General features: G+C 49.6%; 6 protein-coding genes across 6 annotated transcripts in view; 2 read left to right on the top strand and 4 right to left on the bottom strand.

Moving 5' to 3' along the window:
• Positions 1–471, bottom strand: part of BBA_08966 (uncharacterized protein) — a gene marked incomplete at both ends in the record, with an annotated part of 1762 nt that extends 1291 nt beyond the window's left edge. Inside the window, 2 exons of the mRNA XM_008604063.1 lie at positions 10–49; positions 95–471. Of these exons, the coding sequence (XP_008602285.1) occupies positions 10–49; positions 95–471 (417 nt within the window). The remainder of the gene's footprint in view (positions 1–9; positions 50–94) is intronic.
• Positions 472–3148: 2677 nt separating this feature from the next.
• BBA_08967 (fungal zinc cluster transcription factor) lies at positions 3149–4010 on the bottom strand (the record flags this gene model as incomplete). Its single annotated transcript, XM_008604064.1, has 3 exons — positions 3149–3597; positions 3668–3833; positions 3930–4010. 3 exons carry the CDS (start codon positions 4008–4010, stop codon positions 3149–3151), a joined length of 696 nt encoding a protein of 231 aa, XP_008602286.1.
• Positions 4011–6718: 2708 nt separating this feature from the next.
• BBA_08968 (uncharacterized protein) lies at positions 6719–8664 on the top strand (the record flags this gene model as incomplete). Its single annotated transcript, XM_008604065.1, has 3 exons — positions 6719–7343; positions 7391–7550; positions 7596–8664. The coding sequence occupies 3 exons, from the start codon at positions 6719–6721 to the stop codon at positions 8662–8664; spliced, it is 1854 nt and encodes a 617-aa protein (XP_008602287.1).
• A 743-nt stretch (positions 8665–9407) lies between these two features.
• Positions 9408–10662, bottom strand: BBA_08969 (uncharacterized protein; the record flags this gene model as incomplete). The annotated part of the gene is made up of 7 exons (XM_008604066.1): positions 9408–9709; positions 9769–9864; positions 9915–10012; positions 10070–10223; positions 10286–10407; positions 10461–10565; positions 10619–10662. The coding sequence occupies 7 exons, from the start codon at positions 10660–10662 to the stop codon at positions 9408–9410; spliced, it is 921 nt and encodes a 306-aa protein (XP_008602288.1).
• Positions 10663–11414: 752 nt separating this feature from the next.
• BBA_08970 (uncharacterized protein) lies at positions 11415–11711 on the top strand (the record flags this gene model as incomplete). The annotated part of the gene is made up of 1 exon (XM_008604067.1): positions 11415–11711. The coding sequence occupies one exon, from the start codon at positions 11415–11417 to the stop codon at positions 11709–11711; it is 297 nt and encodes a 98-aa protein (XP_008602289.1).
• A 90-nt stretch (positions 11712–11801) lies between these two features.
• On the bottom strand, positions 11802–12278 carry BBA_08971 (uncharacterized protein; the record flags this gene model as incomplete). Its single annotated transcript, XM_008604068.1, has 3 exons — positions 11802–11981; positions 12042–12100; positions 12146–12278. The coding sequence occupies 3 exons, from the start codon at positions 12276–12278 to the stop codon at positions 11802–11804; spliced, it is 372 nt and encodes a 123-aa protein (XP_008602290.1).
• Positions 12279–14456: the final 2178 nt, after the last annotated feature.

Genomic DNA, 14456 nt, shown 5'->3' on the forward strand with positions numbered 1-14456 from the left:
ATTCCACACAATATTCTGCGAGCACTTGTCATGGGCTTCCTCGGCTAGTCTGTTGAAATTAGTTATGGGCAGGAACGGCGCCTAGCTAACCCACCTTTCTTCACGGATGTGGCGCCCAAGTTCCTCCAAGGCGTTTTCAAACAGGAGTGACCCAGCTCGCTGTAGTACCATCGCCTCGAGGCTCTGGAGAGCTATATAGACATTCTTGTCTAACATCTCGACACCTGGCATATTTCGAACGAGATTTCGAGTATCGTCGACGACTAGGACGGCATTCTGAATATCGTTGAAGACTGTTTCGGTAAGCAAGAGACCAAGGTGACGTATCTTAGACGCCGTAAGAATCAAAAATTTGTCCATTGGGGGGTTCCTGGTCATTGCCTCGGTGCTGGAAGGTAGCAGGTTTATGCGTTGTGGAGGGAAAATGCCAATGCGTCTCACATTATGGAGTCCAGCATCGTATGGCAACATGGCTGAGTATAATGAATCATGATACCGAGGGTTCTGATAAGCCATTATCAAAGGTCTAGAATATGCAGAAATCATAATATAGGGAAATAAAGAGAAAGAGAGAATAATCACTAGGATGTAGGCAATCTATTTCTCTTATAATTGACCAGAAAGGAGCTTACCGGTCACTAGCTACCACCGCCGCACGCCTACTCCTCCTCGTCTGTGAGTTTGAATCTGTGCCTGAAAACAATACACCATCAGTGCGGCACATTCCCTAGCCTGATTGCAGCGAACCCCGCCGAAAGCTCACCATAACGTTTTTCAGAAATAGACAGATCTTGAATGAACACATAGAGCTCCCAACACTTTTCCTCGTCAGACAAATACCACGTTTTCACCGAGACCTCATGGCGTCTAGCGGTTTCGTGAATAGCCCTCCTCAAGTGCATCTATGTTGAATTAGCATTGGGGACGAGACTATATCAGTGTTACTGACCAGAGCTTCGCGAAATACGACTTTGTCCGCCTTGGGCCACTCCCACGTGTTCCAATCGCGAATGATCTCTACTACCTCTTGGCTCAGACGCAAGGAGTCTGCACGTATTGTACCCTTATCTAGGGGGATCGAGCCAATGGAGCAGTGAAATTTCATAAGAATCGGTAGACATTGAGTCCTGTTCGTTAGACGGCCTAGCGTCTCGTTTGCCAGAGATCGCGCATCAAGGTCACCAGCTTCCGTAAATACCACCAAGATAATCTGCCACGTATAATGCACGCTTATAGCCTCCGGCCACGTTACATAGTCCATTTTCCGCGTTGTTAGGCATCAAGGGTCCTTGGAAGTCGATACCTGGTAGCTCGAGTTGAATCATCATTTTAGATTGTCTAAGACAAGGTGCTACCTCTTATATATGTAGTTTGGATGTGCTTGGTGACTCTGGTACAGGCCCTGAAAACCCTTACTCATAACCTGCTGCTTCCAAATCATCACTCAGAGGCTCTTCCCGTGTTGCGGTGCACTGTCACTCAGCGTCCATTTTGTTGTTGTCTCGCCAACGGTCGTTCAGTGGCGGCGAACTGTTATCGATTCTGAAATTGTAGCATTCCCATTCTTGTGGTAACAGTCTCATGATGGAACAGAGAAATTGACGAGCATCACGTTCACCAGAGTCCAGGAGGAAGGACACATGCGTTTCAGCAGCCTCTTTATTCCCTGTAACTGCCTCATAAATGCAGAAGTATACGGCGCAATGGTGAAATACTATGGTTCCCCAGTTGCGCTGCTGACGCCATTGCAACTGCGTAATGGCGGATTGATAGTACGTAGACGCGTCTATTCTATACTTTTGAGCAATATCCGGTGCACTTTGCAGAGTTCTTGCGTGTAGCAAAGAAAAAACGGCATGCTTGGCCTTGTTGATAGTGTCAACCTGCAGCCACTGTGCTGGGCCAGCGTGTAGCAAGATAGGGACATCGAGCAGCAAAAGGATGTGAAAATATCTTTCCTAGTTCCAAGTCTTAGTAAAGGCATGATTGGATTGCATATGCATTTACCTTGGCAAATTGTGCCGTAAGCGGATGAAAGAGACTTTTCTCTGCCATTCCTTTGTGCTAGCTAGAGAATGCGATGTAGGAGACGTTAGCTAGCCATGGGCACGATAAACTAATTGTATTCAGTATTTATCTTGTACGCCGCGGTATAAACGTCTTCGCGAGGTGCATGCGAGGTGCCGTTAGGGGGCAACCCTCGGAATATTTTTCGGCAAAATCCTGAGGACCACGTATCTTATTCGATGTCTTTCAGGATAGCTTCGATAGCGGGCCTGATTACCTCGAGGGTAGATCAGCCACGCCAGATTAAAGGTCTTGTCACTTCTTCAAGAATCCAAGCTATTTTTCTATCAATTGACGGAAACCCCGTCTTAGACATTTTTCACCTTTCTTAATAAAGTGCTTCGCGCCTTCGAGCAGGTGGTCGCTCTCATCTGGGTGGACCAACTTTTGGTGATCCCTCATCTCATTCACATCCGTAAAGTGACGCAGACAGGTCTTCTTGGATCGATCCGCTGCCCCCTTAAGCAGGCACTGAAAGCGCCGATTCTCCGTGCATCTCCAGAGCATGTGATGAATTTTGTTGTAATGAATGAACAGATTGACTTGGAGTTGAAACTTCTTTCGACAAGCGCGACATTTCTATTCAAGTTAGTCACCTTGTTTTCTCGTGCAAAGATCAACATACGCGGAGATACTTATCAGTAATGCCCAAGGAATAGGAATACAACTCCTGGCTTGGTGGATGAACACTAGACCTTTCAACACCTCCGAGAAGGCTAATCATTTTGACGTCAACCTACTTAGGACTAATCAGAGGTTCAACAACCGGGAGTTTTTGCGGCTGTTTCTCCGCTCCATTGCGGCTTGAAGCGGCAACGGGCTTTTCGCTGTTGGGCGGTGTATCAAAATTCGTGTTCATCTCCGTCAGTGTCTGGACGGGAGCACGTGAATGAAGCATGAAGAAAATAGAACAGTCTGGGTACGGTAGATTTGTATACTGAATACAGGTATCTACTTCATCACATTGCTTGCGTTGGCCTCGGTCGGTGGGGCAAGTAGCTTCCCATTCGATGCTCATGGCAAACAATGCTGTTGCTCTTGATACGGGCAACCAATTCATTATACGTTAAGATAGATATACTTATGGTCCCTGATACGCCGTATAGTCCTGCGTCACCTGCATGGCGTTGCCCTCGTATCCGTCCTGTTGCATCGCAAACCCATAGCACCCTGCATCGCTCGCGCAGTGCGTCAGGTTGATGCTCGGGGAAGCGTGTGCGCTCCATGCACCCAATTGCATCATGCCTGTCGCGCCCACCGGCACCGTGTCCATGTGATCCGGCGCTGCGGAGTAGCAGCAGCCGACGCCGTCGTCGGTGCTGCCAGCGCTCGGCACATCATAGCCAACCGCTGCTCCTCCGGAGGGACCCATGTCGACATAAATGGGCTCCTCGCCAACGACGCCGCCCATAGCCGGTAATCGACGTGGTATCTGCTCGACGAGGCGGCGTAGGGAGGAGAGGCTGCTGAGCTCGCCCTTTTCTGTGGGACTCTTGATTTCTGCGAGAAAACTAGCCGACGAGGAGCCAGCTACGTACAAGTTCATTGTGTTAGCTGGTTAGGGGTATAGGAAGAGAAGGTAAATTCGGGCTGTACGTACAGATGGGGACGCCAGATCGATTTGGGAGTTTAGGAGCAGCCACCGGTTCGTACCTGTCCCCGTCGTTCTTCGGGATGCGGGTGATGTTCTTGCGCTTCTGAAGGGGATCGTAGGAGCAGTGATGCCCTCGCTTCTTGCAGCGAAAGCAAGGGGTCTGTCCGTCGCACTGTCTCGTCTTGTCAATACTTTCCCTTCTCCCTTGCTTGGGTGGTCATCCGGCGGGCATTCCCATGGATCGTTTTCGGAATGGTTTCTATCGCACCTTTTGCTTGAGTCCCTGACAGTTCTTGCAAGCGTGACGAATTCGTATTCGCTGCTCGTCGAGAACTCTAGAGCGTGTCATTGCGTGCAACGGCTTTGAGATGAAGTTGAACAGAAGGAGGGGAGGTTGAGGTAAAGGCAGGACGAGATACGAGACAAAGTTGAGAAGGAGGAGCTATTAAAGCGAGAACGATTCAGAGATTCTTCTCTTAGGAAAGGGGGAGGTGCACGATGGGATGGAGACGGTCTGGAGATTCTGAGGTCTGCGGGACATGGTGGCATTTTAAAGGGCCCCCTCCCTCCTCCATTTGTAATTTGATTATGGAGGTTAACAGGCCAGCGCAAAGATGTCCTTGACCCGGCCAATTAGCCCTGCTTGCGAGCTGAGTTCTGTCTCTGGTTGGCAAAGTAGAGTGAGCCCAGGTACTATCTTCATATGTCCATCTGCAAATACAGTCTGGTGAAGGTCTGCTCCGGGAAAGACCACGAGCGTTCGCTCCCCATCACGCGGAGATGTCAGCTACAAGAGAGGAAGTATGTACAGCGGTACCTGTAGAATCCGCCGCCAGGGAAACTCATCTGTTCATGACTAGAGTAGTGACGGGCACCGGGGAGCGAAGGACTATGGCGGAGAATAGCTATTTTCATTAAGGAAAGAAGTAGACATAGGTATGTATCAAATCTGGGGTTCAGCTTAGGTGGCTGTTTCTTATAAGTGCATTCGAACGAAGTGATTTGGTGGATAGGCCCCTTGGTAGCCAAGAAACATTTGATAAATTTGATTCAAGTGTCCTGAGGTCTGAGTTTGTATATCTCCTGAAGCTGCACGTGGTAGGCGTCGGTGACCTCGCGGTTCAAGTCCACTAACGCGTTCCCAGGATCCTCTGCGTGATTCGCCAAAGTCTCCCTAGATGTACTTGGAGAATCTCTTCTATGTTCATTGTCGTCATAGTCTCGCTCTAGTCTTCCGAGAAGACTTTTTCTCTGCGAGAGCGCCACCACCACTTGACCCAGTATGGCATGGGCAGGATATTGGAGTTCATGTAGGGGGGGCACTTGCGTAGCAGAAATATAACAGCAGAGTATTATTAATGCCAGGCCAGTAAGTACTGGGAACGCGAGCCAAGCCATAGTTCTGCGCACTTTGCGCAGAGTATCCCGCCGTAGGTCCTCGTCGTTGATAGCACAGGCAATGCTGATAGCTGTCAAGGCTGGAACCATGCTCATAACCAAGATAGAACCCCAACACCATTGCGACTGCACAGCAAGGTAGCTTTGAAAGCCGAATATAACAAGGCAAAGTGAGGCTATGTAGCCCAGCGCCGGTATGATCATGTGAAGGTATGAGCCGACTTGATAGAGCAGGTTTATGTTGAATTCGGTCTATCAGCATTAGCCTTAGTCCGGTCAAGAAAACCGTGTTCAGACACTTACTGCCTCTATACTTATGCACAGCCAGTTCGCTAGTCGCAAAGCGTTAAATGATCCGAACTGAAGCCCTGTGTCGGCCCTGAGACGTGATATGCCGAATACTAGCGCGCATACTAATAACGATACAATGCATAACGCGAGTCCGACCACGAGGGAAATTTTTTTTTTGAAAAAAAGCCTGATTGCGAGATATACAACGAGGATGGCATATGCGGTAAACCCTGAGATGTATTCCAGAGGACCAATGCTAGGCAGCATTGCGATGAGCGGTGTGGCCTATTTGTTGAGTGCATATCATCGGGGATGCCGAGTCATAAGTAGTGTCTATGGAGGAGCCTACTCTGCCTCGTCAGTTGCTCCAGCATGATATAATTGGCCAACTAAGCAACTGTCAAGCATTCGTAGCCGGTTCATTGCATGGTAGGAATATCTGCGTAATGGAGATCACTGGGTTCTCTTGGAGCGGGCCACAGTTTGCTGCTGTCTCTTCTCTTCGCACCGCATTGCACTAATGTGTCGTACGAAAAGAGCAGTATACCTTGCATTGCGGTGTAGGTCCGCTAGTACTTGCATTACCAGGTTCTATGTAACGTGGGCCGGATTGACATGCTTCATGATGCCCCTGTTCCGCTCGGTACAATGGGCAGGTGCCCGTCAATCGTCCAAGATCCTACGGTTCTACTATGAGCCATTCGTTGAATTGGAATCCAGTATGGTGATGGGACCGGCTCTTGCAGATCCGTTCCCGGAGGCAACGCTGGACAGAGCGGCTGACGAAAACTGGGATCCATAAATTCGTGGGTGTTTTTAAAAACACCCACGGAATTATGGGTCGTCGTTGTCTCTGTCGATTGTTCAAGAGTGCGGCCGTGATAGGCGGCCATGGTGGCCAAGCTAGCACCCTGTAGAAACACACATGGCCCCTTCCTCTCCTCCTCGACCTGAGAAGCGGCTGACTGGGTATTCAATGGCCGCCTGCACGTTTTGTCCTAGCTTTGTTCTCCAACATCTTCCTCCACCGACGAAAAATGACTGCGAAAAGAAGAGGGCAAAAAGGCATCGAAAAGTATTGTGAACGTCTGGGGGTAGGTGCACACTTTGTATGTTGTAAGTTTACCATCGCACGGAAAGACCCAGGCAGCATATGCGAGGTTGAATACGTACCATGCTGCACGCAGCTAGTGATAGGAGACGAGATTGCACTGTACCTGGACAAGAAGCTCGGGCGTGGCCTGTGGATGTACAAGGAATTGTATGTTGCTCTTCTGCTGTTTGTCGTATGCTAATGAAAAGAACAGGCCAAGTTGCAGACAATGGTGTTCTGCTTCCGGAAATTGCGAAGAGAACAGCCGTTCAGTCATGACTATGCTGCAAAACCCCCTTCCCTTGGCGGAACTGAGCCAGATGCTGGAAGCTGCCTTGCTCTTGCAAAACCAGAAGCAGCAGACGGGCGAATTGGAGAAGATAGTGGAACAACTGAAACTCTCACCCTCATCGGCGGAACAAGAAGCTTTGAAGAAAAGAACGCTGTTCGAGCTACATGGGAGAAGGGTCGAGAGTCATATACGTGACGGCATTGCGAAGCTTCAATCTGAGTGCTCCCCTACATGGGTTTCTTTATCCTCCCAGATCGTTAAGTACCGGCTTCAGAACAACCGCAGATTGGATCGTGTCTTCGACGACATCAGCAACAGAACGCGTAGCGCACTGGAGACAAATGACAGATTGGACCTTGACATCGCCCAAGCCGCGAAAGCGCTCCAAGAAAAAGCGCAGAAGTTGAAATGGACGTATAAGAACGACTCCTGGACTGCACGCGCGATTTTACGCGAATGCGATGCTCAGTTTTCGAAATCTAAAGACCCTAACAAAGAAAGGGAACAGCGACGCCAAGAGAAGCTGGCGCTGCTGATCTACCACCTCATGAATGAGCTGTTTCCAATACTGGGTGCGGGTGTTATCCTTATATATGCGGCGATGAGGGGTATGGCAAATAAATTCACCTCACGTCTACAAAGCTGACGCGTCTAGAACAACACTGTTATCTCGATGAAGCGAGGCGAGATATACACGATATTCCAGGGTTCGCAAACTTCGCAGCTAAACGGGTTGAGACAATCGATATCTCCGAGATCAAGAATGTCGCTGTGCACTTTCCCCTTGCTGTCGTGGGTTGGGCTCTCGGAAAGAGGTATGAGCTCATATTCACCAGGCGAATTGTGCTAAACAGCGATAGCTTTTTCGAAATCTGCGAACTTTTACGTCTCCATAGCCTCAAATGTATGGCATTGAACTATGACAAGTTTGACGAAGCTGAGGAGGAGTATCTTGCTGCTCAAGAACATCTGATGGCAGATCAGGAGGACGCCGGGATAAGGCTTGATCGGGGGTTATCCCTTTCATTCGAAGAGCTCCAGGAGCAAGCGGCCGGCGAGGGTAAAATGACCAATCACCAGGAACACACAGCATCCTTGTCATCCATGTCCTCGTCTGAGGGACCAATGGCATCACTCCTCAGCTCTGACGATGCTGGAGCAGGATTGGGTGGCACGAACGAGTGTCAAATCGGCAGCGGCCACCTGGCGTCATGTGACAACCCTGCAGCCCAAAACCCAGCGTGCGCCAGAGGAACAGACGCTGCAGTATCAAACGAAGAATCACTTTTTTGCCCGACCCAACCTTCTACCGACAGCGGCTACATGAGCAACGTGGGGAGCCAACAGTGGCATCACGCTACGTCGGTGACGTCATCGTCAGGCGCCTTCTTACTCCCAAGCCCACTGTCTTCTCACCTCCATACCCAGCAGGGTACGGCGGCCGCTGCTGGCGAGAGCGGCGGAGAAGGGGCTGGTGCAGCAGCCGGGCAGAAGAGACCCCAGGTCGAGGATATTCCTACCTCAAAGAGGCACAGGCCAAGCGCAGAAGAGACGGCCGAGAACTCGGACCCCAGCGTGGTATCCGACCCTGCCTCAACTTGTAGCACTGCTCCGCGAGGCGACACCGCATCGAGGACCCCGAGCATCACTGCAGACCCCGCGCAGCAACGAATGTTCGAGGTATCTCCACAAGAAGAAGATATAGAGACAAGTCCAAGCCCCTATGACTGGCAACTCGATTGGGGCAGTGAGGGTGACGGCATCCCAGCAACATCTGGAATGCCAGAGATCGACTTAGATGAGATATGCGAAGCGATGCCAGAGAGCGAATGGGAGAAGATGCTCGAAGAGATAGCACAGAGCGGCTGGGGAGATACGGATAATAGCATTTCGGCGACATCTGGAATGGCACAAGTGGAAGATTCATAGGCGACGGGATACGGGGTGTGTATTTCAGTGAGATGCGGCTATTCTTCTAAGACTTTTATCGGAACCACAGCCAAATGAAATGGTACCCCTTGCGGAAGAACTCGAAATCCAACCCCCGGCAATATAAGACAGGAATTAACAGCATTTTCTAAGATGTTTCTTTCCTGAATCTCGCCCTCTGCTGTTTTCCACTTCCACAGCATTATTTTAACTGGTTCGTTGGAGAGCGGAGTCAAAACAGCGACCTCATTGGACTCGACACGGACCCAAGAGGTTCCTTCTAAGCATGCCGCGACTGGTTTGTGTTTTATCTCGCTTCGCTCCATGCGATGACGGAAGAATACATCGGGATTGTTAGGAAGCTGGTGGTCTGATTAGCCAAGTTCGTATCGCCCAGCGCGAAACTCACATTATTGTGAATAAATGCACCAAGGCTTTTTATCTCAGGTGTCTCTTCATAATGTAACATTCTGCCGTTCGCTGCCTCCACCTGCACAGTCGGAGTGAGCGATGGGAGACATTTGACAATTTTGTCAAGGAGCGACCGAATGTCTGTTCTGTCGCACGTATACACCACATATAGTTCGTTTGAGTGACTCATTTCGTGTTGTGCGCGTTTGTATGTATAGCTTTATTGCTATCTACCAAAATCTGACAGGGCGGGTTTCTGGCGCCTTTTAAACCTGATGACCTTGTGATTGCCCCACCGAATATTCGCACATCATTGGCCGCGTGACTTGGAATTAGGCCTCAACTAACGCCTGACGGGACTGTTCGTCCATCAGCTCCATCCCAGAAGTAGCCGGAATTGCATCTGAGAGGTCGACTGGAAACACAAGAAATACTGCGTCATGCTCTGACAGTGATGTCGCTGTCGAAGGCATTGAGTCTGTGGATTCGCATGTGCACGGTGGTCCATCACTAGCTCCGCTGTCTTGATCCGCCGATGGCGAGCAACGCAGGGGCTGTAGCTCCAAGGCCGTCAGTCGGGAAGCATTTGGTCTATCGCCGTTGCGTTGTGAGGTTGCCTCTTCAGAACCATTATCTGCAGGGCATTGTAACATTCAGCAAGATAGCTACGATAAAATATTAAGGGCCTCATACTTGGTGGTGTTTCTGGAGAGATGCTACCCTCCGGGGTAGCATGTTCGACGACTTCATTTTGCGCGCCAGCGGCTTCGTTTCCGTTTTTTGGGGTTCCTTGTATTAGTTAGCGAAGTAAGCTCGGCAAAGGTGGAGGGCAACTTCACCTGGTGGTCCTTCGCTGGCGCTATCTGCAGGCGAAGTGGCGCGTTTGGCGTCATCGTAGACTTGCTCGCCTGCGGCGGATTGCGTTGCACCACCCGCACTGGTACCAATAGTTAGTATGAAGCTCTGAATCGGTCGTCAATTGAGAGGTTCGAACATTTTCATCCCGTTGGAGATTCCACATGGCGACGCTAAAGTGGCGCTTTTGATTACCGAAGTGCCACCCTCTGCAGCCTGAGAAGCGATTTGTGAAGGTTGGCTGGGGGTCTGAAAGATCAATTCCCTCCCAGAGCCGCTAAGTACATGCGAATCTGTATAATGCTCAAAGTCAGAAGAAATACCAAGGGCATAGTCAAGCTGCTGGGTAGCGTACCGGGGCTTATAGGCCTATCCTGCAGCTCAACCTCGGCCGTCATTGAGTCGGTCGACCTAGCGTACGCATGCCTTGGCTCCGTAGCATTGACAGCTGTCTGCAATGCGCTGTTGTTGGTTGCGCTGTGTCAGCATCTGTCAGTTTGACATCAGCAACACAAAACGCAAGCCCTAACCTTTGAGGCTGTTCTATGCTCGCATTCTCCTCAAAATGTCCCAGAATCCTGTCACCGTGCTTGGGCTGGCGGCTATCTGGAGCAGTCGCACTAGAGAATGAGGGCCTATTCGTATGTCACCAATGGACGCAGAAACAGAAGCATTTGCCCGCACTTACGTCTTCGGGGACCTCTTGGCTACCTGGCTGAAGATCATAGTCATGAAAAGGCGTTGAATTGATAACTTTAGATTTCGAAAGATGATGAGGAAAACACGGGGTCCTGCTGAGTTTATATAGAGCTCCTTACCATCCTGGCCAGCTTGCTCATCGCGGCGCCGTATTTGAGCAATCACCTACGAAAGCTAGTGATGATTTCTAGGTGGCTGATGCAAGTTAGGCACATTGTCACGTCGTGGAGAGAAATCAGCGCAGAAATTGGCCAACATAGACAAAGAAGCAGGGATTGTGAAGGCTGTTTCTGAGTGCATTTCCTGCTTGATAGTGGAGTTCAGCCAACTAAAGCATGTCTTATGTGCACGAACAGGCGAGCTTTAGCAAGGCTCTATTCAAATAGGCCATAAAGTCGATAGTCTATCAAGCTTATAGCTTATATACTAGAATTCGGGGCACTATGACGCAATATGATCCCGGGCTCGGCTTGCGCTGCACGTGATATCGAAATGCGCTACTTTCCCGGCTGAACCTCGCTACAACCTAACTGGACTCTTAACACCGCCTCAACGATTCTCGATTTACCGACGAAAACCTACGGCCGATGCGCTACATGGTTACCTGCTCTTTGTACCTGAAATACTACTGTCAGAACTTTGTTGGAGCCTAAATGTGCGTTGCAAGGCCCTAGATGAAATGACTGCCCGACTTGGGCCAGGTGCCCCGCCTCCCTCAAATAGCGTGACAGAAAGAAATAAAAGCAAGCGGGATTTTACTTTCATATTGCTACAACTTGTTCACCATGGCAGTTAGGTTTCCAGTCGTCCTGCCATTGAGTCTTCTGCTGACATATGCTAAGAAAGGTGATGATGCTCTTGCTGGGCGCGACGAGCGAAACGTTGCGAGTCATCGATTTCCACCAGATGCTACGAGCGATCGAACGTTCAAATTCCAAGGACTGTACATATCAGTTTTCAACGAAGAGACACAGGACAGAAAGACTCTGGAGGAAAATGTCACGGAATACAAGGAGTTTGAGGTTCCGAAGGGCTACACAACCTATGTTCGAGGGGTTGAGACAATGCGCTGGGAAAATTAAGAAGAAATCGCATGCTTGACTCCATATAAATCGTTGAGTCTATAACCTTCGTTGTGGCCGCACCAAATGGTGAATGATACGTCCTGTGTTTCATCCTTCGGGAACAGCGTAGCCATACAGGCTGTGGTCCCATATCCTCTGGCTCGTTCTGATTTCCATTGTGCGCTGCTCAAGACGGCTGTCCGAAATGGCTGAGGTAACTTCGCTACATTTTGAGCGGGCGCATCCGTAAACATATGCTTCATCTCTATATTTGATCAACATGAATCCCTGCACGTCAGGTTTTAGCTTACCTCGATCCAGGCTTTGATGTTGAAGTGAGGACCTCACCGCAGGCGGGCGAAGGTCCTGCGAACCGCAGTCCGTGGCTTGGAGCGGTTGGGACAGCTCTATTCAATGTCAGTTCAGTCCGCGGATGGCGTAGTGCCACATACCAGAGACCAGCTTCTGAAGGTTACGACATTCGCGAAGTTCCTCTTCGGCCAGTTTTGAAAGCGTATCGCATACTGCTGGTGGCCATAGTTTCCTGTCCGCCGGTTCTATGTCTTCTAGCAGACAACTGAACATGTCATTTGACATAAAGCAAGGATTCCAGTTAGTCGGAGAATAGGCAATAGCCCACGAGATAATTCCGTCAGTGCTCAGTTGCATTATCTGTTCACAACGTTTTTTAATCACGGTCTTCCTCCAAACAGTGTCTTTTGAATCAAAATTGGATTCAGGAGGCCCTTGGAAAATTAGCTTAATATTCCTGCGAAAAACTGCCGAGCTTCCGAAATGGCCACCGCTTAAAACTGTTTGAATCGCTGCCTGCGCTTTAGTTCGATTTCGCTCGCTGGCCTTCCAGATTTGTTCTGACCACAAATGCCGGTGTGAACCAGTTTTGGTTTCAATTGTCGCCACTGTGTTTCGAAGACTGGCAGCAAGAGCTCCAAGTGCTTCACTCTGAGTTGCTGACAGTGACGTGATGCGCAACGCAGGGCCTAATAAATCCAGATCTGCGGTAATGCGATTGCACAGCTCGTTCAGCTCAGCCATGTTTTAAAGCAGGGCGAACCAAGTAAAAGAGTTGGTGAAGAGTGTCGGTAAGCAGGTTTAGGGCTTATTAGTATGATTGACTATAAGAATAAAGAACTATTAGATTCATGGGCCACATGACTGTACCTAGTTTATCCACATCCCGCCGTAGCACTCGGCGATTGGCTGGGCACGCCACTTGGTGACAGTAAGCCGCCCATCCTAAAGTCTACGTCGCCCCACCTCGGTTAAACACGGCTGCGGCAACGACAAGCATTTCACTTCGGACTAGGGAGAGATCGTTCAGCTCTGAAACTCTGTGAATTTTTCGAGATAGTATATGTGTTTCTTGTTCCTGGTACAACATAGCTTTACTGTACCGGACAAAATTGAATGAGGACTGGTCATGTTAAAAGTCAGTCGGTTCGGTACCTATTGAGCCCCCGCCTCGCAATGAAACAATGCCCGAATGAGCGCCCAAGGCACGACGGGACGCTGGCATGTGAGTAACAAGTGTTACGTCACGTACCGCGCAGCTCCGTCGTATCTGCATTGTTCTGCTGTCAGCGTTGAAGGAAACCTAGATTTTGAAGCTAACGCGATCAAGGACGGTAGCACGATAAAGTACATGAAGATAAAAGTAATAGCATTAGAAACACAAAACGTTAGGACTGGACCAGGTAAGCCGTCAATCCGGCCGGATTTTAGCCGTAAAGCACGTACTCAGCTAGTGGAACTGCTTGATGGTGCTCAACTGCCATCTACTGCATCCGGTTTGATTGTTACATTTGTTGAGAACGGCGCTGTACATGATATCCTTCTAAAAGAAGCTGCTCTAGCCAATTACAACGTCCAGCTCTTACGAGATGTGATATAGCTTGCACGAATGTCGTGGTAGACTTGTGGCGATGTTGAATTCTAGGCAGGTCTCTTGATGCATGCCCCATGGCGGAATGTGAATATTGATTGCTCCCTTCGCCCGTCTATATCAAGCCCATGTAAGTGACGGGAGTGCTTCTTGTAATGTTCCTTACTTTTCTTAGCACGCACATACTTCAACTCCTTCAGCTGAATGGTGACTGCAGGTCCCATGGCTAGATTGTCCTAACATAGCCGGCTGCGTCTCTAAATTTCTCGGCATATTTCCGCTCGAAATCGGCCAGGCGCTCGTGCTTGAGTCGGAAAGGCTACAATCGCATGCAAGGTCGTGTGATACTCATCCCATCACATTTCTCCTTGGCTGCCTTCAGCTAGAAAAGCAGGGCGGCAATATTGTAACACCGCTTTGTTAACATGCCAAGTGCAAAAGTTCGCCTCTGGATGAAGGGAACCAGGTTGCTGCAGCATTCATCGCGGTCAAGCACCGGTCTGTCCAGTGTGGCTAACAATCAGTCAAGCTCAATTTCAGCCCTCGAACTTGCTTGATTGAAGGGTAGCTCAGCTTGATTGAAGCTTGACTTGACTATGTAGGCGGCTCGATTGACAACTCGTCAAGCACTTGATGTACTATGCCTAATCGGGTAATTCACATAAACTTCCCTATAAAAGGAGGATTTTCGACTGCTTTATGACTGCTTGTACCTCAAAGCGCGTCTAGAGACATAATAACGCGTTGATTCGACGCGTCCTTGCGCAGTTTTGGGGGCAGTCTGGGTAAGTGGATGGGTAAATGGATGGGTGGGTCCAGGTCATTTCGTCCTGACGCACCCCGTCTAATCGCTCGCCCTC

The sequence above is a fragment of the Beauveria bassiana genome (assembly GCF_000280675.1).
Source record: "Beauveria bassiana ARSEF 2860 unplaced genomic scaffold BBA_S00043, whole genome shotgun sequence".
Classification (NCBI taxonomy): Eukaryota; Fungi; Ascomycota; class Sordariomycetes; order Hypocreales; family Cordycipitaceae; genus Beauveria; species Beauveria bassiana.